Source organism: Manduca sexta, chromosome 5, assembly GCF_014839805.1.
Source record: "Manduca sexta isolate Smith_Timp_Sample1 chromosome 5, JHU_Msex_v1.0, whole genome shotgun sequence".
NCBI lineage: Eukaryota > Metazoa > Arthropoda > Insecta > Lepidoptera > Sphingidae > Manduca > Manduca sexta.
In genome coordinates this window covers 9,715,301-9,741,280 of record NC_051119.1, presented here as the reverse complement: position 1 = coordinate 9,741,280, position 25,980 = coordinate 9,715,301, and the positions used below count along the sequence as shown (strand labels likewise).

The window sequence follows — 25,980 nt, the reverse complement described above, 5'->3', positions numbered from 1 at the left end:
AAAAATCGGGTTTTTAATTTCGTGTGTTACATCTGGTAACCCTATTTAACAAGTGCGTTCCCGCGTTTTGCTCGGCCAATCGCATGCCAGTATCGCGGGGATAGCCGGCGCGGGCGCACCTGTGTATTTAAAACGTTTATAGTGGTTTTAAGTGAACTAAATTCTTTAACGTGGATGGTTTATAAGTATGTTGGTTTGAAATATTGTTACGTTCGGAAGACTGCAAGTGTTTTTCTTGTATGAGGTAAATTATATACGATTTGTTTTACCTGTGTGTCGTATTTAAATTGAGTACGAATTCTGAACATACATGTTAAAAGGGTCGAAAAATCTAATAGTATTAGATAATATGTATAAAGTATTTTTACCATCGAATTGTAAGAATTAGATGTCTACTTGTGTTTACAACAAAATGAAGGTAGAATAAGAATTTTTTTGTTAACCATATTTTAATTTTTATCATATTTTGTATGCTTGATTCTGTAATTTTATTAAATACAATGTATGCTAGAATTTTCCTATACGACAGGACTTATTATATTTAGAAAAAAGCTTTGAATGCCAACTCTACAAAACATTTTATGACTTAAAATTATTTCTTATGAATGCAAAAAATGCAACAATTCCAAAAATAGTTATATTTATAGTATGAATTGAATGAAACTAGCTATAAATAAAGCAATTTGTAAAGTTCAAGTACAATAACGCGATTTATGTAAAAAAATGAAAGTAAGTTTCAACATTAATTGCCGAGCTTTTGTAACACATTCTTGTATTGTATACTTTATCTTTATAATATTTATAGTGTTATTAACATTTACTTGTTCATCAGCGAAATATTTCTGCAACTTGAACCGAGCGATAATTTCGTACAAAAGACATCAACGCGCGCTGTGAAAAGCATTCAATCCACCTTGAATTGTCTCGTTGTTTGTATGAAATCTATAACAACGTTGGTTACGCTGCCGTGTGGAAACATTACATTAGCAAATACCGATACATTTGTTTCTGCTGTTTGTAGACGTATTGTAAAGCGACAAACCTTTTTAAATATATCGTAGCTCGTAGTAAAGGTGTCTGTGCCTATATAATTGAATAGCAATGGCAAAGGGTTCACATACTCCTGCTTGCTTCCCTTTTGTAATTTATATAAAATCCAATTATCTTTGAACGATTTGCAAACTGCATTTATGCATATTACTATCTATATGTTGTGTCGGGTTCATTTTTGGAAAACTTCACCCTTCGCCACCATGAACAGTATATAATACAGGGTTGATACTACATATCATATTACTATCTATATTACTTCTATTCAATTTAGTGTTATTACTCTTGGACAAGGAAAACTTGGAACAAAGCTTACAAAACTTCCGTTAGACATAAGAGGTAGATAACTTTTATGACATCATGGGGGCGTGTCTATCGACATTCTGATGTGTTTATATTAGCATAGTTATACCCGATCTGGGAATTGAACCCATAACTTCGCGGTTCACGGATCGCGCATATTGATATGAGACCAATTACGGACTTCATAAAACGTGTAAGGTGCATTCGTCAACCAATCTAAAACCAAATATCTAGTTTATCGATAGAAACATTAGCTATCTATAACCCATAATACTATGTTTTATTACATATAGCGACCCGCCCCGGCTTCGCACGGGTGCAATATTTCTCCACTATTTAATGGATGTTATTATACATATAAACCTTCCTCTTGAATCACTCTATCTATTAAAAAAAACCGCATCAATATCCGTTGCGTAGTTTTAAAGATTTAAGCATACAAAGGTAGGCACAGAGAAAGCGACTTTGTTTTATACTATGTAGTGACAGTGATATAATCTCTCCTATCAATAGATAAAGATAATGTACATACGTTATTACATACATGATACACAATGTGCTAAACCCATAGTCCTACGTAAGTAAATCGCGTTCTGGGATCAGCCTGAGTATACCCAGTTGTAACAGGCTGATATAATTGTGTCGACTTTCGAGTGGTAATCATCTATCGTCAGTCGACATTCTATTGGACCCCACTCCATTACCATCAGATGCAGTAGGGTCACTTTGGCGTGCCCGTATAAAAAAAAACTCAAACGAAACTTTGCGCTTCTGCCTACCCCGTAATGAAAACATGCCTTTATACCTGCTATAAATAAAGTACATAACCTCAAGATTTATGTTAATTGTCTGCTGTATATATGTAATACATACATATATAATAGCGTAGTTATGTATATGTACGCGTACGTGCGCGCCGGCCGCAGTTTCACGTAATTTATTTTCTTTGGTTCGATAACGATGCGATGTTCGCTGCGTTTTATTTTGTCTCGGATCGGCTCGTGCGATATATCGGTACAAGGGTCGTTTATCTCGCTAATTGCATATTATATCCTTACTATTTCTATTTTACTAGGGGCTCGCGGCTTCGCCCGTTTGAAAGACTCCTGCTAAAAATGTTCCTAAAATTTGTTTATAGGTCTAAAATCAATAATACTAAATACTGCTCATAGCGCCATCTGTGACAGAAATGTGCCACGTATTTAAAAAACCTTGTTAAAAAAATCCGTTATTTCCTGTGGGAATAAATTACCGTGATCAAAAGTAGTCTAATGTTAATTCAGGACATGGTCTATCCGCGTACCAAATTTCATCTAAATCCGTTTGGTTGTTTCTGCGTGTACTTGTAACTAACATCCAAACATGTTCACAAACATTAAAATTTCTAATATTAGTAAGATTAAATATTTTTAGTTAATTTATTATCTTTTCAATGCTGTTGTTAAGATTAAGCAATGCTTTAGATGTAATTCAGACTAATAAAGGAAAGTTATTAATTTATGAAAACTTTATTCTTATTAAAAAATACACACTTCGGCAACAGCCTACACTTATTTTTAAAGTAACACCAAAAACTTTTTTGTATAAAGTACCGTATATTTAATAGGATTATGCATTTTATTTAATACTAGCTTTATGTCCGGGGAAAAGTTTGCCGGGACAAAAGTCCCGCTTTATATTTTTCTGCGATAAAAGTAGCTTACAGCACTCAGCAGTAAGTTTTCTATTAGTGAAACAATATTGAAAATCTGTACAGTAGTTCCCGAGACTATGCCCTACAAACAAACTCATAAACTTTTCCTCTTTATAATAGAATAGATTTATGACTAGGAGCTCAAATGATACTCCACGAAAATCCACAAGTTTTTGTTTAACATCGATGAACAATTTTATGTACAACCGCAGAAACTGCTAGCCATTTGATAATGTCAGCTGTTGTGGATATCGGGCACGGCTGTCGCGTGTTGGCTTGCGGGATCGGACACCGTCACGCGTTATTATAACGCATCCGTCTTCACGTCATTGAATCAGTGCTGCATTTTAATTTGTAGTAAAGGAAGGTATGAAAGAAAAAAACTAGTTGTATTTAATTGATTTATTTTATTTGTCGTTATACAACTACGATACCGATGCAGTGCTGAGGTCTCGGGTTCGATGCCCGGGTCGGGCAATGTTAGTTTTTAATCAGTTTCAGCCCGTTGAATTTGGTTCTGGTAAAGCGACAGCGTCGCCCCCCATCATATCATGGGTCGTTATACACACGGCGTAAAAGTGGGTGCGTCAGTTTCACCTCAGCCTAACCCTTCGGAGCCAAAAAGCATGAGTGTGTCTTATTCTACTTAGTCATATAATTTAAGTAATATAAATTATAGTAAGTATATTTTCATTTAGATAAATCGATAAGAATCATATTTTATATGGGCTTTTCGCCATTGGAATGTTGAATAACCAGATCCTAGGATAGTACGTGGGACGAAGGTTCGCGAGTTATTTAAGTACAGCGGTAAGATAAACTTTTATATACCACTTAATTTCTTGTTGACAATTGGTCTCGGTTTTTATCATATCTCCGACGTCACGGTCAGGTTTGAAATTGAGGATCTAAGGTCGATTTTTCGAACTATCATTCATTTCAATTTCTCTCAAATACATTCACATCTTTAAGTAAAACACTGAATAAAATGTCTAAAAAATGTAATGAATTAGATGAAACTTGAAGCTTGTCTCCTAAAAGGTAAGCAAAGGTCATACACATGAATTTTCTCACCTCATTATAACAATGTTCTTTAAAGCGCATGTATAACTGATAAAAAAAACCCATCTGAATTCCTTTACACGACAGTTATGTGGAGCGTTATAGCTAACTATGATTATAATCCTCCTTTCATCGCGCACACGATGACAAGCCGAACCGATCGCTGGTAGACATCTCCTCATCTCATGATTAATGGTTAGTCTGTAATATGAAATTGTACAAGCATCTTCCTATGTAATGTCTGTAGAGTACATTTCTTTATAAACAAATAAATAAACGTTGAACACTCATTAAGAAATAATATTTAAGTGGATTATTATCTTTAAATTATAATTGAAGACCATTCTTTTTTATTTCTTCTCGTTTTTGGGTACTCTAGTTCACCCTTCGTTTGGTAATGTTTCGTGTGTCATCAATCTCATCATCAATATCAAGTTGTATATGATTTACTAAATGGTTAACACTCTAAAGATGTCCTCGAAAGTCCCTCGGTATAAATGTCACACTGTATATTTTCCGGATAAAAATTTAGGTAAATTTTTAGATGTATCCCAAATTTCATTTCAATAGCTTCACTGCTCGGTGTCATAAAATGCATATCACTGCTGACCCTGGCTTACAGGAGTTATAGTGGTGGGTGTGAGGGCGGGAAAGTAGCTGTATGCAAAATTCCATCTCAATACGTTCAGTGGTTTCGGCGTTTACTTTTACAAACATTCAAATGTCTGCAATCTTTCGTATTTATAAGTAATTAAACAACGATAAAAATCAAGATTCACCTGTTAACAGCGTTGCAATCACAACAGACTCGTCATTATGATTCACTGACGTTCATAATTACGATTGTGACTCAACATTTTCGCGGTGACATGTACTCACTTGGTGTACCATACAATGACAAATACACCACGTCCATAAAGACAGCTTAGTATTTGATTCCGGGTTTTAATTATTTTTTTAATACCAATATTTTTTATATGTAACGCCTTTGTTCTGTAAGAGATATGAAAATATAATGTACTTTTTGTGAATACATTTAGAGTTATGAAAATATAAAGAAGTTTTTGTGAGTATTTTGTTTTTGATATGTGTTATAATTGTTTTTATTTGTGCACTAAGTGCTGCTTAAAATCTTTACCCGCTATAAAAGCCCCTAAAACACTACATCGTCAGCGCCATGTATTTCAAAAACCAATATTACCCAGGGGAGCAAATTAATGGGATAAAAGTAGCCTACGTATTAATCCAGGACAAGAGCTAGCCGTGTGTAAAATTTCATCCAAATCCGTTCAGAAGTTACTGCCTTTACTTCTAATAAACATATTAGTAAGAAATAAGATAGAAAACATACGCAACAGCTTCATCTGATGACCAAGTTAAGCTCAGTTTAGATAAATATTACCACCTACTAATCATATAATTGTAATTGTATCCATACTTATGAATTTACTGGTGTTTGAAGATTCCTGAAGCTTGGTAATAGTTTTATTAGTGGCGAAATTAATTTTAATATTTTTGATTACTTTAAACACAGGATAATAATTTAAAAAAATATAATAATAAAATATTCTTGAAGTAGTGCAATTTTAGTTCAACGTGAAAAGGTTTTTTTTCATTCATTTTGGTATATTCCTCTAGATTTCCTCTTTAGGTTCGCTAGTTTAACTACATATGATTAGAAGATTCTACCATCAATTCAACCATAAATAAACTGCGCGTTACTGTGTTGCAACCTTAGTTCTTTATGAGAGGCACCGTGGGTTGGTTCTGGTCATTAATAAAGTGCCTGAGGCTTTATTATTCAGACCCGGCGCCTTAAAAAGGCTAAGGCATTATAACTACAGAACCGATCTTAATATTAGACAATATTTTTTAACTACATTAAATTTAATTCAGAAGTATAGTGCATCTAATGGTTTTTGTTATTGCTTTGTATGACGAGATGAGCTCGCTGTTCGCCTGATGGTAAGTGATACGACCACAGATAAACAGTACAAACACCATCCAACACCTTGAATTACAAAGTATTGTTTGGTATTCCACTGCGCTCGCCATCCTGAGACAGAAATATTAAGTTTTATTATGTCCTGTAGTTACACTGTACATTAAATATTTTAAAGTCATATAGTCTAGATACATGTATGTGTCCAATCTTCTTCTGCCCGCAAATCAACCCTGCTACTACCCTAATCAATCATATATCATCAAAACCCTAACGTGGTCTATTTAAAACATGCTCTCAATGTGTCTCAAGTGACAAAGTACTTGTATAATGCACAGCAGAGATAATTGTCGCTAGTATAACAAATGGCCTAGTTTGTACGCCATGACCTAGAATTCTTCAAATGGTTTATTAACCACGATTCTAAGTATAACGCTGCAAACTGTTAGTTTTTAATGTTTTAAGTTATGGTGCGAAATGTGTGACCGTTTTTATTAATGTTTTTACATACCCTAAAACGATATAATATTACCCCATTAAGTAGATTTCGTTTTTAACACAGAACTATAAAATAAATACAAATACAAAACATTGATTTGCGATGAGACAAAGAACAAATTACAAGCAATATATAAAGAAAAAACATAAAACACAATGTAATTTTATACTCGTCCAAAAACTTGATATCATCATCATTATCAGCCGCAGAATGGCTACAACTGAACATGGGCCAAAAACTTAAATAAAACTTGAAATACTTAAATAAAATTATCTGTTTCGTAACTCCGAATACGAGATAATTTAAATGCTTTAAAGTAGTAGGTCATCGGAAATCAAGTTTTACTACAATGTCGTTAAATAGTGCCATTCACAAATCTCAGCTGTTTTGCTGTCACATGCAAATGTACTGACTCAGGACATAGGCATGCGGTCCGGACTCGTAGGCGATACAAACATGTTTGTATTTAATTGCTCTTATTTCTTAACTTTAACTCTAAAACTGTCAGTTAAAGAAGTCGTACTAAACTATTTATACGGGTCACAAGATGTCTTGTAGAGCCTCTGGCCACAGCGTAAATTCATACTTTTTTTGCTTGCGATAGCCTAGTTGGGTGTGGAACGGACTGCCAAGACGAATGCCCGCAGGTTCAAATCCCAAGGGCACACACCTCTGACTTTTCTAAAAAATCATGTGTGTATTCTTTGTGAATTTATCGTTCGCTTTAACGGTGAAGGAAAACATCGTGAGGAAACCTGCACATCTGAGAATTTCTCTATAGGAATTTCGAAGGTGTGTGAAGTCTAATCCGCACTAGGCCAGCGTGGTGGACTAAGGCCTAATCCCTCTCAGTAGTAGAGGAGGCCCGTGCTCAGCAGTGGGCAAGTATATAATACAGGGCTAATATTATTATTATTATTATATTATTATTATTATATTGGAAAAAAACCATTAACCTACAGTGCTTCAAACGTAATTATTTTTTTTATTTATTTTAATAAAAAATATTCACGTAGGGAAATATTTCATTCTTACAGCGCGGCGTTAGCTAACAGCTCAGATGATTTTGGGAAAAGTTTGTTTAGTTTCGGGCCAGCGCGGCAGGCCGCATGAAGCCAGGCCGGCCGCTGCTTGAGTATACCTAAGCTAAAGTAAAAGCTATAACAATTGGTAAAATAAAAACTTAGCTAAAGTAGAAGTTGGCATAACAAAAACGTTACAATTGCGACAAAAGTATCAACTTCGAAACTAGTCGATAATAAAACAAGCGTAGTGTTGAGATTCAATTAACATTTTTTTTTACTTTTTATGGGTACTAACATCAAAGTAGGTTACTATGTTAAGCCGCATAAATTGCAATTTGATATGTAAACATGTCAGCTCTTGTGTTACAAAATGGTGACAGCATGATGTTTAATATTCGATTTTCGTAACGATGTCTTGAGGGCTCAGGTATGTTCTATGCGTGCGACCATTTTTAAATATATTTTCGATAATACAGTCTCTTATATCGATAAAAAGCAGTCGTTTAAACTTATGGCTGTCTCGGTGGCGTAGTTGTACTGCATGCGCGGTAAGGTAGCGCTCTGGAGTTCTGGTTTAGAGTCCCAGGTCGGACAAAGTGATATTTGGGTTTTTTTCTGCTCAGTGTCAGCCCAGAGTCTGGAATTTGTACTCGATATATGGCGATAGTTTCGCCCCCTATCGCACCATGCAGTTGAACACACTTGGCGAAAAGTGAGTGCCCTGGTTGCGCTTTTGCAAACCCCTTCGGCGATAAATGCGTTATGTGTTTTGTTTTGTATAAACTTATTACTACCAAACCCAATAAGGATATCGTATAAAAAGCGTATGAAGGAACCGGACCTCGTCTAATAAGAAAAAATAACCTTATCGTAACACCCAACAAGTATAAGACTTTAGGTTTATGGGGACGTTAACTTGCATTGCGTGCCAACCTCTGCCAGCCAACTGTTTTGAATACGGTTTCAAATTCTGATGAAGCTCGGTGATTTGCATTTTTGAAATTCTAAACGGTGCAATATGAATTAAAACGGATTCATGTGTTATTTACCAAGTAGCTTTAATCTACATTTTATTCTTCGAAAATTTTGTAGTTACCTTAACGTATGTAATTCGAGTGAATCCACTACAGAAGATTTTATTTTCTTATTTTCATTTAGGGGCCCAGCAAATTGACCCCACTATCCCTGATGGTAAGTGTAGTGGCGTCCAATAGAATGTTGACTGACGAGAGATGATTATCCCTCGGCAGTCGACATAATTATGCCGGCTTGTTGAAACAGAATATACATAGGCTGATCCCGCGACACACTTACGTGGCCCATTATCGTTTTAACCTCTTATAAGAGGGTCACTGTCCGGGCGGATATAAAATATATCCTACCTCCAGCAAACGTTATGTTTTATGTTTAGTTATGTTTCTTAACACAATGTAGATTGGACTTCCAACATTACTGATAGGACTAAACACATTTGTAACAAAGTTGATCACAATATACTGTGTTCAAAGCCAATCCATCTCAAAACCCTTTATGTTAACCACTCACATCACGTACCTGCCGAGGAACAATGAACCTCCTCAGGGCCTCGGCTCACGTCTCACGCCATATCACGCGTGGACGGAAGCGCCTAACTGTAACGTGTTTACGTGAACTGGACTCTATATGCGAAGTAAGTGGGTTGGGTATGGAGGTTAGTGTCTGCCAGGCTTATCGGTGCTTCCGAAACGTGTCGCCGCCAAATATTAAACTTTCTTTTGTTAACTGTTAATTGTTTACGGTGTGGGAAAGTTATTAATTATTTAGATTCTTGTAAGACGAGGGCCGCCGTCGAAAATTGATAAACCTCGATGAGTTCTGGCACGTAACGGCACGCGATATTTTTAAAATCAAATTACCTGTTGAAATTGTCATATAGTGCGATCTATACCAATTATTCTATAATTCTATATGTAACATACCTAATACAATACATAACATACTTCTGGTGTATTTCTTCCGCTAAGCAGCAGTGTGTAGTCACTGTTGTATTCTTTGAAGGACATTACAAGCCAGTGTAACTGCTGAATATAATAAAACTTAACATTTCATGTCTTAGGATGGCGACCGCAGTATAATACCAAACAATACTTTATAATTGAAGTTGTTACATGGTGTTTCTACTGTTTATGGTCATATACCATCAGGCGAATGGCAAGTTCGTCTCATCGTATAAAGGAATAAAAAGACATTATCCGTCTTACAGACCCTTGATTCTACATATATAATAATAATATCAGCCCTGTATATATATACTTGCTCACTGCTGAGCACGGGCCTCCTCTACTACTGAGAGGGATTAGGCCTTAGTCAACCACGCTGGCCTAGTGCGGATTGGTAGACTTCACACACCTTCGAAATTCCTATAGAGAACTTCTCAGATGTGCAGGTTTCCTCACGATGTTTTCCTTCACCGTTAAAGCGAACGATAAATTCACAAAGAATACACACATGATTTTTTAGAAAAGCCAGAGGTGTGTGCCCTTGGGATTTGAACTTGCGGACATTCGTCTCGGCAGTCCGTTCTACACCCAACTAGGCTATCGCCGCTTTTTTTTTGATTCTATATGCTAAGTTAAAATTAATATGTATCTTAAAGTCTATAACATACCTACTATGGTTCAAATTGACAACTGAGTCAACATTTTACGAATTTTCCCATATAACAATCTAGACATGAAGTAATTATAATTAGTTTCGGAGAGGTTAATAACCATGTTTATTTCTTAAGAGTTTTCATATCAAGAACACATAAACTTAAGAATTATTATGACAGCACAGATAACCTAGTAAACTGAGCATGTACATACGTGTTATTTTAACTTATCTGGTTACAAATCGCAGGCACATTTTTTAAACAGAGATAACACCGTTCCTGGGAATTTTATTCCTTTATCGCCATCTTCTTTTTCAATCTACTTTTATAAATGCCGCGTAGTCGTAAACTATGTTTAAAATAAATTGAATTTTAAAGAAATACAGTCAAACTGATTTATGTTGGCTTGTGCTAGATTTTAGGACACAGTAGCCCAGGCTGAACCTGTATTTCATAACGCCCTATTAATAAAATAATCACCTATTTTAAAATTGTTAATTTGTGGCAGTCGTCGGAAAACTAATTTGTGTATTTATGTTTACCTTTTTATTTGAAGTTGCTATAAAATTGAGCTTATTAAAGATAGGTAAAAAATTAAACCTATAGCGTGAACAAAAAGGGAAAAAACTAAAAGGTCTCAAATAGAAATTGCTTGTTTGACGATTCCCACAAATTGGCAATTTTGGAATGGGTCATTATTTTATTAAGAGTGCGATAAATAATGCTCGGAGGACTTATTCGGGGTCGGCGATTTCATAATTTCCTTCGGCTTTGTTTATCTGACAGTCAATTGAAGTAAAATCATTTCTCAATATTTACGCACTACAAAAGTTTTCATGCAAAAAGACTAACAAACATCTATATTTTGTCATCATTAATTGTATTGTCCTGTATTTAAAATACTTAAATAACGTTTGTGATACGCGCGATAGATTCCTAGGCCTATGGCGCCACCCAACTGTGTTAATTGCCAACTTTAGAACGTATCCTTCGATTCATTTGATTATAGATGCATAATAAAAAAGGGACATTACGTATTACGACGGACATGGTTGATAATTAACCGCCACTTGTGAAATGCACAGCAAATTACATGCGAGTTTATATAAATTTTACTTAACCGCCGTTTTCAACGATTCCAATCGCGTTTTCGATCCATCGTGAAAATGGACCAATCAGAACAGTGTTTTTTGTACTAGTTTACAAATGACTTATTTCATTGGTTTATTCTTCTTTTCGGATCGATGATTAAGATAGATTATAATTTAAAATGGTCATAAATCGACTAACGATTAACATGCAAAGGTGGTGCAGTGGGTCAAATGTTTTTCTGTTTTTATTTTACGTATATTGCTACGGAACAATTATTATGGCAGTAGTGAGTCAACTCTCCTTTATAGGGCGGTGTTAGACCAGACAACGAGATCTGCATACATTAATTGAATTTAATTGATTTTCGACAGTCCGTCTGCATAGACTATACCTATGTTGAGTTCGAAACCAGGTCTGGAACATCTTTTGCATGTCTTGCTAACAGTGCGACGAGAAAAGTATAGATTTATGGCCAGGTGTGACACACCTTGTGCCACAAGGAAAGTATAGATAAATTCGTGTCGCTTCGAAAATTTTAACACATAATCTTTTATCCGTCATCTAGCAAGTAGATAATTGACGTTTAAATTAAAGTGAATATAGTTTTCTACAGGCCGGAATGATAATGAGCACTGGCGCGGGATAACTATTTATCGTCAGCCCACTTACAACTGCTATATAGAGAGAATACATCATCTTTGGCCCGATGCGCTTCTTTAAGACCAGTGGCGCTACCTAAGACCTCATTGTGGTCCACCCAGTGGCGAAGCGTCCATACAACCCGCTTCCTACCGACTTCCCTTTTAGGTTGATTCATGTTTAGTAGGTTTTTGTCAAATTGTTCGCGATATGTTAACTAAAGCATTTTTTTTTCCCTCGGGTTACCTTTTGAAAATTTTCACCCCTCGCTACTGGTTCCACCCCTGGCTCTTCAAAGCCATTTTAGTTATTATGACTTGATTCTTAAGTCTACAAGGCATCGTAACATCCGAATCACATTAAACAATAGAAATGTCGACACACTCGAGCGCTCACACACACAACGTAACCACTTATTTAACACTATCCGTCCTTCCGCATCGCAATCGATTTGTTTTTGCTCATGGCTTTTTTGATACAGCGTCTCTAATAGAGATGATTAGTATAACTGTATACGCTTTGGTTATACTAGCTTTCTTGTAAATGTATGTTGTAAAGATAAGTCGGCCTGATCAGTGATATATTTTGCAGATTTTATCGCGTTTTTTTTATATTATAATTTTCTCTCGACGTTTCGAAGACTGCAGAATTCGTGGTCACGGGGCGGACTGAGGTGTTGGTCATCTGATAATGTACAATATTAAAGTTACAATATCTACTTGCATTTTACGATAATATAATTTTGTTTTTTTTTAATGTTGCTCTTGACGGTCCGATCTACATTCGCCTAACATTCGCGTAAACATAAGAAATCCTTATCAGTGATTTTACGTAATGTGGACATTGTGACAAACCCAAGCAATGTAGATAAATATTTCTTATTGCAAGATCTAAATCTTCATTGCATAAATTTACAGGGTTTGATTTAAATCCGTTTGCTAGACAACACGTTCGCTTTACGTAATGGAGGGACGAATAATCCTAACTATTCGGAGAAACAGACACGAACTTATAGCCTGACCAAGTTAAAACCCTTACCATGTTGCTGTAAAATGTGAGACAAATTTCTTTTACTGGCAACGTCAACTTTAAAACTAAACAGTAAAGCGGGCGTCCCCAAAGCAAGTATTTTATTTTATTGGGCAGACTTTACCTACCTAAATAGATACATAAATAACTCAACTCCAAAACATACACACTTAAACGTGTGTAGATTAAGAGTATCTTTATATATTATTATGTATATATTATGTTTCCCTACATAGGCTGATCACACCGATTTTCCATGCGCCGTAACGGTTTTAAAAAATAATAATAATTGTAATAAGGTTGTAAACATTTTGCTTTAATCTATACATATAATGAAACAAAGTCCCTTTTTCTGTCTGACTGTATGTGATCGATTTTCTCAAAATCTGAACGGATTTTATGAAATTTGGTATGGAGATAGTATAAGACCCTGGGAAGGTTATAGGCTACTTTCTATCCTGGCAAAACACACGATTATAACTATACGTATAGCGAGACTTTTATCTCGAAAAACTCCTTCACGTTCGCAAAGCCGCGCGCAAAAGCTAGTTTTAAACATAATACTTTCGTTTGTTTAGTTAGTAACCGTATAGAAGAAGTAAAGAGTTAGTAATCATACCCAATAAATAAATAAATTCAAAACAAACTATCTGCTCAAGCATTTGTATTGCACGATTATAACCGCATAAGAAATGGAAAGTGCTAAATGGTTTGCTTCCTGACACGAGTTACCACTGCGTTTGGATGCGGGTTCAAAGTCCTCAGATAAGGACTGGGAAAGCGAGATATATACTGTTATACGGGTTTATGGATATATAATTGGTGTTAACTAGAGTTGCTTATTCGTTCGCGACTAGAAAATATTAAAAAATAAGTGACGTTATTTTGGATTTTTAAAGACGTAAGTAATAGAAGATACCATCATAGCGAAAGACGAAGTGTTGTCAAACTTAGTTGTTAGTAACCAGACGCCTTACTTCAATAGTTAACGCCAATAGAAAAAAAATGTATAGGAATTAGGAATCAAATCCAAGCGACAGTTACGCCAGGATATATCATTCCCTTACATATATTCGTTATTCGTATTTGTAGAAAGGCGTATTGGCTGCGGCCCTAGATACCAACTTATAGAAATATATAAATTGTAACTAGTGCAAGCCGCACGCCCATTCCTTGTCAAATATAAAAACACTAAACCTAAATCGTGTCCCTTGAACCGAAAAATCAAAAGATTAACCTCTGTAGCTTGCAACAAGCATTACAATTAGTCTAAGTACTTATAGCTCTTTATTAAACACTATACAATATCTTCACCACCGCCCATAAGACCAGCTATGCAATAACACTAAGTACGAAGCTCAACTTAGTTGTACAACAAAATTTTCTCTCAAAACAAGGAGACAATAAATAATGAATGCACTTAACTAAATAGATACGGACACCAGGGCTACATTCACGGTCAATGGCTTGTGGCAAACGAAGCCCCGCGCCCTTGCTTTGTTCTATTCAACCGAATGTTAAAAGATGATTTAGGCAAGTGTTTAAATTATTTTGTGATGTATTTAATATTTATTGATTACGTTCTTGTGGGTCGTCTGCATGTTCAAAGTTAGTGGTGATACTTGTTAAATACATGAGTCATGAAATATTCATGAGTCTTAATTGAATTTTAGTACAATTAATTACTTATCTGGACTATTTAAAGTATTTTACTCTAAAATGATTTTTAAATCACCTACGTAAACACTTTTCCCGGAATAATTACTTACTTTCAATATATTAATTTACGATAAAATAGATATTTATGAAATTTGGCACAAAGGTAGACCAATACCTAGATTCAATAAAAACTTAATATTTACCCAGAACACCATAGTCGAGCGTTTATTTAACCGCAAACAAAACCTAATAACACTATTTTGTCATTTACATAAATCTTTTGTTTATGAATGTTACCAATTAATATAGATCGTGCGAATGGATGTGTTGCAACAAACAGACAATTACCACATATCCCAGCACTCACGATGCCGACAGATGTAGGAGTTTATTTGCAGTAGGTAGTTACCTTGAGTCCTTGGTTTCTAACCGCCGACCTTAACCTACTCGCGAGAAAATTGTCTTCAAACACAATAGATATTATATACATCTTGTTCATACAACTGAACACAGTTTTTCTGTAGAGAAGTGGTCGCGTCGTTTTTTTTTTATTTAATAGACATATATGACTATCGATTTGAAATCTAATTATATTTTTAGATAAAAAGTAAATAGAATAAACTTCTATGAAGTTCAATAATTTCCGGCGACGTGGGGCCGAATATTTTTTCCTACATAATATAATAAAATTGTAACAGGCTAATATCTGTACATAATATAATAACATTGTAACAGGCTAATATCTGTACATTGTAAATATTAAAGAAAAGTATACGCAAGAAATACTGCATGAATTTGAATGCAGTTTTTACCGATGTATTGCTAGAGGTATAACTTAATATAGGCTCTATTTTATACCGGGAAAATATAAAGCGGTACTTTTATCCCAGGAAAACTCTTTCACGTGGACGGACCCGCTAACAAAATCTAGTAAGTAATAAATTACTTAGTTCTTTTAGTAGTAAAACTTAATTACAAACAACTATAGTAATTTCATGTTCTTCCACAGGATTTCTTTTATTACTAGAGGTATTATGCCGTAATTATTTAATTATGCGAACCAAGTGTACGGATGCGTTATCGATACGAATAAACAATTACGAGTGTTACGTAAATCAAGATACGATTGTATGCTTACATTACACGGATGAGTTAGTATCTACATTTTGGTATAAGTTGTATACATTCGTAATGTAAAATGTATTTTCTAGTGTTGTTACTTGTTAGTAGAAATTAAAGTAGGACGTTCATAAATGCATCTTTCTGAATCTGAATGATATTGCGGATATTTTTATGCTTACAATTTTTTTTATAACTGACGGTCATGCAATTTATTATAAGGAAAGAATGGAATCAAACTCGTGAGCCCACATTGTTTTCCGATGGGCATCTCCACCGTTGATTAATTCTATTTATTTATTTGTTAACTTCTTTAATTGTGTTAAGCCTGCTATTGCCTATCTTTTTTATAAATCATAAACAAATTATTAGGTGTCTTGAAGACGTATTTTTACCATCGAACTGTCATTATTAACTCATTTTCTGTTACTTAAACTGCGGAGTACTCACGGCGAGGTCGCACGGTATTTACATACCTATTACATGCCTACGTTAGTTAACATGATGCGTTCCCATCATTCATTCTCATGCTGTCAATGCGATACCAATGATATGCTGTTTAGTAAGCAGTTTTTATGTGTTAAATTGCAACATAAACATATACGACGGTATACGCGGAAACCCGCGTATACCGTCTTTTTGGACTTATGACAGTGTATATACTCTGACTGAAATAAATGAGGCCATAGATACGATTTACAAGCCGATTAAAACATTTTTGAGTTTTCCTTTCAAGGAAACATGGGTCAATTTCCCCAAGAAGCGCTGCTCAGCATGGTTTCCATATATAAAATGTATTGCGAACAATAATAGACACGGCAAAGAGCGACGAAAAACGGCGATTAAATAATAAAACCATTGCGTATATTTTATAACAATTATCCAATCAGTCGGTATTCATAGAAAACATCATAATTTTTTATTCAGTTTGTAACTTGTTTCTTCAATTTCGATACTGGACAGACAGGTTAATAATTCGCAATATAAAACGCCTATGCATACATTATATTCTTTTCCGCAGGTCATTACCAAGGTTTTGCAAACAGTAAATCACATTCTCGAAGCATTGAGAAGATGTAGATTTTCAAAAATGAGGAAGAGAGGCGGATTTTAAATAATTCAAGTTTGCAGTTAGGATGATATTGAGTTAGATGTTCAAAATGTCGACGAGTAATGAACTGAGTGAAGTGGAGTCGCCGAAGCTTCGGATGAAGCCGGCTGTCAACAGGATATTCTGCTGCAGCGTCACGGCTGCCTCGGGGTTCATAGCGGCATATGCTTTGGTAAGTCCTTAATTCTATATTATTTTATTGTGATCATTATATGTTAAAATAAAACTATTTTACGGATTTTATCGCGGTTTTGTATATTAGGATTTACTTCTGACGTTTCCAAGACTGCAAAGTAACATTCGCGTTAACACAAAAGATCATTATCATTATATTATGGGCTAGAAATAAAATACTGAATATATTTACTCGGTTTTTAATAAATTATCTGTCTCGCTTTTAAATGTTATGTAGCAAAATTAGTTCTTTAGTAATTGACAGATATAACGATTTTTGTCAAATGTCCTGAAGTGACCGCGATTATGATCATGGCATATTGATGTCTGTACCAAGTAGTTTATCTTGTACATGATAGCTGCCAAAGCCATTTTTTATTTCCATTTTATAATAAGCGTTAGTAAGAATGGAATAAAGAACACATTACCTTTACCTATACGCTGTGCATACAATAATGCAATCATCTCTAATTTGTATGATGGTATTGTATCACATTATTAATTCAGTCTTAATTATGTATTCTCTCAGCATAGGAATGCCAGTCGGAAGTCATTAAAATAACCAATTTAAAAAGATCCACGATGTTGGCAACTCGCGAGGTATCGTGTTACAATATCCGTCACTCTCGGGTCCAGGTAAACTGGTTGTGAAGGCCGCGGTTATCTCACAAGATGACGAAATCGAGTGCAGCAAAAGTGAGAGTTAATTTGGTGACTTATACTTGAAGAGTACGGAGTGCTTAGCGGCCCTGATACAATGCTAAGTGCTAACTTCAACGAGTAGTTCACACGTTACCATTTGCAACATTACTAATCGCACAAAGCTCCTTGTTTTTGCACGTTTTATGAAGTCGTTAGACGATTTGTTGCTGTCTATGTGTGTAATTAGGTTTAGAGGATATGCTTTTTGCTTATAGGCATAATATTACATGTCATGTTGTTTACAGTCAGTTCGTCTGCGTCATAGTCGCATTCTAAAATAATGACCTATTCCAAAATTGATATTTTGTGGGAATCGTCAAAAAACTCACTATTATTTGCGACCTTTTTTTTCATGCTATAGGTTTCATTTTTGACCTATCTTTAATAAGTTCAATTTTATAGCAACTTAAAATAAGCTCGTAAACAAAAATAGTTTTTTAACGACTCCCATAAAATATCAATTTTGGAATTGCGTAAAATGTAGCCTTCAGTCTACATTGCTTTTTGAAGTGCTCTTTACCTTAGAAATGATAAATGTCCCGTGACAATGAGTTTAGCATATTTATTTCAAATATCAGCTTATTGTGTGTATAACCTTATTATGTATATAAATCATATATCGCTGCCTCGGTAGCCTCGTAGTTGTATTACAATAGGACTGCAATGCTGAGGTCTCGGGTTTGTCCCGGGTTGGGCAAAGTGATATTGTGATTTTTTATTCAGTATATACCCGGAGTCTAAAATTTGTGTTCGATATAGCGATAGGCTCGCTTTCCTATCGTGGGACGGAATACACACGGCGAAAAGTGGGTGCAGTAGTTGCTCCTCTGCCTACCTCTTCGTTGTTAAAAGGCGAGAATTTGTATGTAAATTAGATATTGGTTTAAACGTACAATTAATTGTATGTGCTTTGTAAGCTTTAATTACTTTTGTATTGTATTGTAGTGTATCAACAATAAAATATAATGTAACAATATCTAAATGGGCTGATGCCCACAATGTCCCACTGTTGGGCAAAGGCCTCCCCAAGATCCTTCAATGAATCACGATCCTGCTCTATAATAAAATAGTTATTTTTAAACACTTGTAATTTTATTATTATTAAATTAAATTAAATATTTGTATTTGACTTGTTATTTTATTTCCATATTTTTTTAGGCTTTTTGTCTCTTCATCCTTTGATATCGGAATAATCATAAGTGTCTTTCCAGGTGGCGTACGCAATAGCTCTGATATACGAGATAGTGTGGGTGGTGGAGTCGCAGAGCGGGCTGCCGATACCTTCCATACTGCTCATGGTGTGCTACTTCATAGTCATAGCAGCCACGGTCACGCTCGTGCATGGACTTATATCTGTAAGTAGTAGTTTCTCACCTTTTATTACAACTATCCCCGAAAAATGAAAAAGGCGTAACGCTATGTTCTCTAACCGTCATTTTCAAAAAACGAACCCAATTGCATTATTCTATCTATCGCGAAAATGGACCAATCAGAACAAAGGTTTTTTGACATGTTAACAAATGAGTTATTTTGTTTGGTTCATTCTCGGAATAGGTTTGAATTGAGAAAACGGTCGTTTATAGAAAACTGTTGTAAGTGGATTCTTACCAAGGCGTTGGCATACAGTGTTACCATGTTGCCGATAAATACTATGTTATGAAACTGACAATTGCTGAAGTGTTTCTACATCTCCTTTTAAGGAGTATAACTTTATATGAACAATATGTATGACTAAAATAGTCAATAGCATTCGGCATAAAATACACAGTTATAATACTAAAAGCTTAGTTAATACCTAATATAATTTAATATAGATTGTTTTAGTATCTACATTGGCTAAGGTCACGTCAGTCTTATCCAACACTGTTTTAGTCATCTATAATATATCGGAATACGTAAAAAAGTGGTGTATGAAATTATTGTTTTAATGCTATATATTTTGTTTTCATTATTTTTTATTTTATTTCCAGAAAAATAACAAGTTCCTTCTGGCTTGGCTGATAGCGGTGATCCTCGTTCTAATACCAGAATGCGCTCTAGTCTTCTACATGTCTATCAGCCATTGGGTAAGCAAAGATATCCATACTAATACAAACAATGGACTGCCTCGGTGGCGTAGTTATACTGTATGCGCGGTTCGGCAGCGCTCTGAGGTCCTGGGTTCGAATCCTGGGTCGGGAAAGTGATATTTGGGTTTTCTGCTTAGTATCAGCTCGGCATCTGGAATTTGTGCCCGATTTGGTGATAGGCTCGTCCCCTATCACATCATGGGACGGAACACACTTGGCGAAAAGTGGTGATAGGATATATTATATATACGTCCGGATAGCGACCACCATACACAAGATGTTAAAATCCGCCATAGTGGCCCATGTAAGTGTGTCGCCTTACGGGATCAGCGTGTGTATATCATAATTGTATTCACTGCCGACGGGTAACCATCTCTCGTCAGACGAACTTCTATTAAATCCCACTCTACTTACAATTATGTGCGGTGGGGTCCCTGAATCGTGCACCTATACAAACATGCTTTTAAGAATAAATCTCTGAACCCATTTTGATGAAATTTGGTACAGAGTCAGCTTGAACCCAAAGCAGGGACATGAGCCACACACCATTTATTATTGTCACCAACCCAATTCTATACGGCCGAAGGCGTGAGCATAAGCTATTAGGGTTTATTTATATTTTTGCCATTATCTGTTGAATAAATTATAGGTCGATATGGTTATCGTGTCAATTAGCAATTTGTGTAACTTACCGGGTGTTGACCCTAAAATTGATGTCACACGCAAATTTAAAGGATATTAACATACTTTCCCGTCGACATTCGGGTCTGCTATAAATATGGGGTGATATTAAATGTGTCAGTGTTAGTCGACATAAATATGTGTAATTTATTGAATAATAAGCATTATTTTTTGATTAAGTAGGTTTCCGTCATATGCAATAAATAATAATAATAACTATTGTATTTATTATTATTATTATTATGGCTGTATTTCCTCCATAAGTATAGACAGAGAGAGTACTCGCAAGGTGTATAAACCCCAACTAGAGTAATGTATCTTAAAGGGGCCTCTACGTGTTGGATCCCTGTCCCCACGCAAGCCTTCCAAAAGGACCGGCCTTTATGCCGTGATTTCCCGCAGGAAAGATACAACATAATAATAATATCAGCCCTGTATTATATACTTGCCCACTGTTGAGCACGGGCCTCCTCTACTACTGAGAGGGATTAGGCCTTAGTCCACCACGCTGGCCTAGTGCGGATTGGTAGACTTCACACACCCTCGAAATACCTATAGAGAACTTCTCAGGTATGCAGGTTTCCTCACGATGTTTTCCTTCACCGTTAAAGCAAGCAATAATTCACAAAGAATACACTCATAATTTATTAGAAAAATCAGAGGTGTGTGCCCTTGGGATTTGAACCTGCGGACATTCGTCTCGGCAGTCCGTTCCACAACCAACTAGGCTATCGCCGCTCCATGCTCCATCCCGCCGCTGGAATAAATAATGAAGTGTAATTATGACTGTCTTCCTTAGTCACTGCAAAAGAATTTAAAGCGTTAAGGGTAGAGATAGACTGGATTAGAGCTTAGAGCGCTGAAATATTCACGATCCAATAGAATGTACAATTACAATTCGATTGACGAGAGATGATACCCTTCGACAGTCGAAACAATTATGCCGGCCTGTTGGTACACGTACGAGGGCAACTATGGCGGGTTTTAATACCTTGCGTACGGTGGTCGCAATCCGGGCGGATATCATCACTACATAGTATAAAACAAAGTCGCTTTCTCTGGCCCTATGTCCCTTTGTATGCTTAAATCTTTAAAACTACGCAACGGATTTTGATGCGGTTTTTTTTTAATAGATAGAGTGATTCAAGAGGAAGGTTTATATGTATTATAACATCCATGAAATAGTAGAGAAATACTGTTATTTTGTTATGTTATACCCGTGCGAAGCCAGAGCGGGCCGCTATGTTTTTATATACAACGTTCACAGTTTTCAGTTCAGTTCAGTAGTATTAGTAGTTCAGTTCTGTAGTGTATTTAGTATCAGCATTGCACCCGTGCGAAGCCAGGGCGGGTCGCTAGTAAAATATATCCTACCACCATCAATTCAAGACCAACAGAGTGGAATTTTGTATTAGCTTTTTCTTTAGATTCAATTTGAACTCACCACGAATGCGTTCTTATGATGTAATTTCAATTCCCCGATCTGAAGCAGTAACTTTATTGTTTTGAATTTTAAATATAGCTATTTCTCAAAGCTTTAAACTGTTCAGTCCCATATCTTTCTAAATTCAAGCATATGAAATATAAATTTGCTACTAATAACACCTCTTTATAATAATTTTACTTTATCCACAGGGTCTCCAAGGAGTTTATGGTGGTGCTGAACTGGCATGCTATGTGGCGCGACTACCGGCGATCGTATGCGGAGTTGTTCTCGTTCAGTCAGCCTACGCACTCAGGGAGGCCAGGTAACAACAAAAATTACTTCGTTTATGACTGTTACTGAAATAAAAAAAACTCCCTGTTCTTTGGGAATAATTTGAGTATTAGAACTCCAGAGACGGTTATCTGTAGTGAGTAGTCATGGACGAATTGGAGATAGAAGTGATAATCAGATGTAATTTGGGCATAGTCTCATTATTAGAATAGTTATTTTACATAATTTCCTCCACGAAGTCACGCCCCACTACCTTCCCTATTCGCTTACAGTTTGCGTGAGCAGTGTCCGCACGGGCACACTACAACGGATAGCTTCGGGGAAAGGACAGTACCGCGTAAATAACAGAATAAAGTACTTATAGGTTTATCAAAAAAAAATCAAAAGTTATATAAATTTTAATTATGACGTTTTTGTCATTTACGCCGTATTGTTTTATATGTGAGGTTTTATACGCCATTCCCTTGCTATTCATAGTGTGAGTGTGCACTTACGCTGCTCACATTTTATTTTTTATTGCTGGTACATTGTATAGTGATAAGAGGTGTTTAATAGTCGAACTGTGATTAGGACGGGGCTTATTGATGATGAATGAATGAATATATTCCAGGAAGTCCGGGTATGGCGGCCCGGGCGCGGTAAGCGGCAGCGAGTTCGACGCGAGCCACTACGTGCCTGACGCGCCCAGCGCGTTCACCAACGACGGCTTCCTAGCAGATAATGGTAAACATAGATCCAGTGCATCACGCCTTATTTCCAAAGGGTTAAAGAGATGTGTTACTAGGGCATGCATTTTTCGCCATGTGCGTTCCGCCCCATGATGTTATCGCTTATCATCAGGAGAGCGGTTTGCTCCTCTAATCATTTATTAGTACAAAAAATAATACATTTTCAAGTGGTAGATAATTGGCATAGATGCCTTTAGACCTAAATAAATACTAATCACTGTATATGACTACTGAACCAATAACTACATTTTTAGTAAAATTAAAAAAAATAATTTAATTGCTTTTAATACAAGATATTGTTTGTATAAGAAAATAAATATTGTGTACCCGATAGGCTCGCCTCTTTCACACTATGGGATGAACATACTTGGCGAAAAGTAGAAGTAGAAGTAAAGTGTGCCCTGGTTGCACCTATAAATACCTTACCCTGCGCATACCCTTTCCTAAATGCGTGGTGTGTCTGTATATAAAAATAAATATTATTTATAATAAAACGTAGATAATTTTACTGTTTAAATCTAAAGTAACAAATTCACAGATTCCTACGTTGTTTTTTCTTGTCCCTAATAATGATTACTGTTAAGGAGCATTGTTTATTCCGCTTCATGGATAACACAAGACGTTAGATGCGATAGCACCTTTGTGCTCGCATAATTGAACAATTCTATTGTTCGAAGATTGTCAAGTTCCCGCTTGTTTAGCACGTATTTGTTTTTAATTTCGTAATTGTAAAATGATTGAGAAAATAAACACTATGTGCACAACCTGTGAAAACTTATGTCTTTGTTGTTGTAATGTTTATGATGTGTTGAGTAGAAATAATCGGATATCCGGCTATTATCCGATATAGGGCCTGCATGCGCCCGCAATATTTGGTTTCCGATACCCTGTCAAATTATCTGTTTCGTCTCTAGAATTAACATGCCTTGACAGATATATTGCAAGCTATAGTGTGTAAAGTAAATTGTTTATGTTTACAGGTAAATCTGGCTCAATGCCAGATTTGCGCCGTCACCTGGCTACTCGACAGTCCATGAACCTGGGCTACCCACCGCACATGCTGCCGCAGCCGCCGCCAGCTTACTGGCAACACCTCGCAGACAGACAGTACGCCGCCAGCCTCCGAGGATACCCTAAATCCTTCCCCGCACCACAAATGTACGGGACATGGGTCGGCCCAAGATCCGGGCCTTATGACAACCCCTACAAACGCAGACATTCGATAGTAGGGGCGTTCTCTACAGACGAATACCCAGCAAAGAACTACGATTACGAAGACAGAATGGATTGTAAAAGCGAAATGGCTTACCCCTACTACAGACCGTATCCTTACGATCCCAGAATGTATCCGCCTGATTACGATCCGAGGTTTTATCCGGATTATAAACGAGAAGAGGCGGCGTATGGTGTCAATTTGCTGAGACACGAGCCGTACCACTTCAGCGGGTCGAGAGAAAGAGTGTTTTACAGCCTCAGAAACAGTCACAATTCAGTTGGTAACGAATCTGATGATTTAACAAAATATAAGGACGTAGCGTTGTAAATAACTTAGTGAATTGAAAATGAAATCAATTTGTATGTTCTCAGTAATTATTAACTAAGATGTAGTTGAATGAAAATGGAATTGTAGGCTATGTGAAGCCATTAGATGGCCATATTTATCCCACTTATATAGTTAAACCGTTAGAGTATGGACATTTAGTTATTTAGCGAAGGTACATCGGAGATGCATTAAAGATAGAAATTAGTGCGATTAAGAATGTGTGTTGTGTGTTTCAGATGTCTTTGTGCAAATCGTTATTAATTAAAATGTCACACGTACATTTTATGATACTTATCGGATAATAATATGGTGCCTTTCAATAGAATTAGAGCGAAGTGATCGAAGACAAAACATTAAGAAAAGTACTAATGAGATCGTCTATTTGTCTTCGCTCTACTTCGCTTCAGTGGAATATTAGTATTTAAAAACTAATCGAAATGTTATGCGTCTGAACTAAGCGCGGCGTGAAATGAAGACGTGAACGAAACTTTATAACTAAGATTTATGATACGGTGCTATAAATGACTTAAAAATCGCAATTATTTTAAGCTAGTTACTTAAGGTGGTAGCTCAAGGTCCATTTTCATACATTTTGTTTCGGCTTTAATCTGGGTAACTAAACAAGTATTGGCAAGTAAAGAATTTAAATTCACGTCTAGTTAGTGATTAGTTCTCGCAGTTGAAAGAAAAATGTGAAAATAATTAATAATCATGGATATTTCTGCCTTTAAAATTTCGTCATATTAAATTTTAAAGGCCGAAATATCCATGATTATTAATTATTTTACATTTTTCTTCAACTGCGAGAACTAATCACTAACTAGACGTGAATTTAAATTCTTTACTTGCCAATACTTGTTTAGTTACCCAGATTAAAGCCGAAACAAAATGTATGAAAATGGACCTTGAGCTACCACCTTAAACGATAAATATAATAGGTAGGAAGTATTATGTGCAACGTAAGAAAGTATTAGCTTTAACTTTACTGTAGTTTGTCCAGTGTATATTTTATAATTCCATAGTGTTTGTTTGATGAATAAGAAATTGGAATAGGCTTAAGTAGTTAAGTTACCTAATAACCAAAGGTGTATCATATTTGCTGAAAAAAATTGAGTCACTATCTTTTACGAATTATTGCAATAAAACAATATTTTTGGTATAACTGTGTTGTTTTATTTCCCTCTTAAATCTTTTTATTATTTCTACATAAAGTCGGTATATTATAGTTACAAATGCTAGTGCGAAAAAGTAATTGAATCACAATGGCAACTATCGACCACGAAGGTTTTTAATGGTTTAGCATATGCAAATAAACGCACGATTTTTATTTAAAAAAAAAAAGAATATGATATTATGTAGTACCTACTTATGCATATGCACCTTCCTAAAAGTAATCTCGGCGGCGCCCATGCTGACAAGTCGGCTTTTACAAAGACACCGGACTTTTGGTAAAAAAAGTCCGGTTTGTTTACCGCGTTAACTTTGTATTTTACATACAAAATACTAAGTTA

The 25,980-nt window shown here is 35.8% G+C and overlaps 1 protein-coding gene across 1 annotated transcript; it reads left to right on the top strand.

The window, feature by feature from the left end:
* Nucleotides 1-97: 97 nt before the first annotated feature.
* LOC115449363 lies at nt 98-24,545 on the top strand. The gene is made up of 7 exons (XM_030177164.1): nt 98-244; nt 16,766-17,027; nt 18,943-19,086; nt 19,702-19,797; nt 22,117-22,229; nt 22,809-22,921; nt 23,907-24,545. The coding sequence occupies exons 2-7, from the start codon at nt 16,896-16,898 to the stop codon at nt 24,467-24,469; spliced, it is 1,161 nt and encodes a 386-aa protein (XP_030033024.1). The 5' UTR covers nt 98-244; nt 16,766-16,895; the 3' UTR covers nt 24,470-24,545.
* Nucleotides 24,546-25,980: the final 1,435 nt, after the last annotated feature.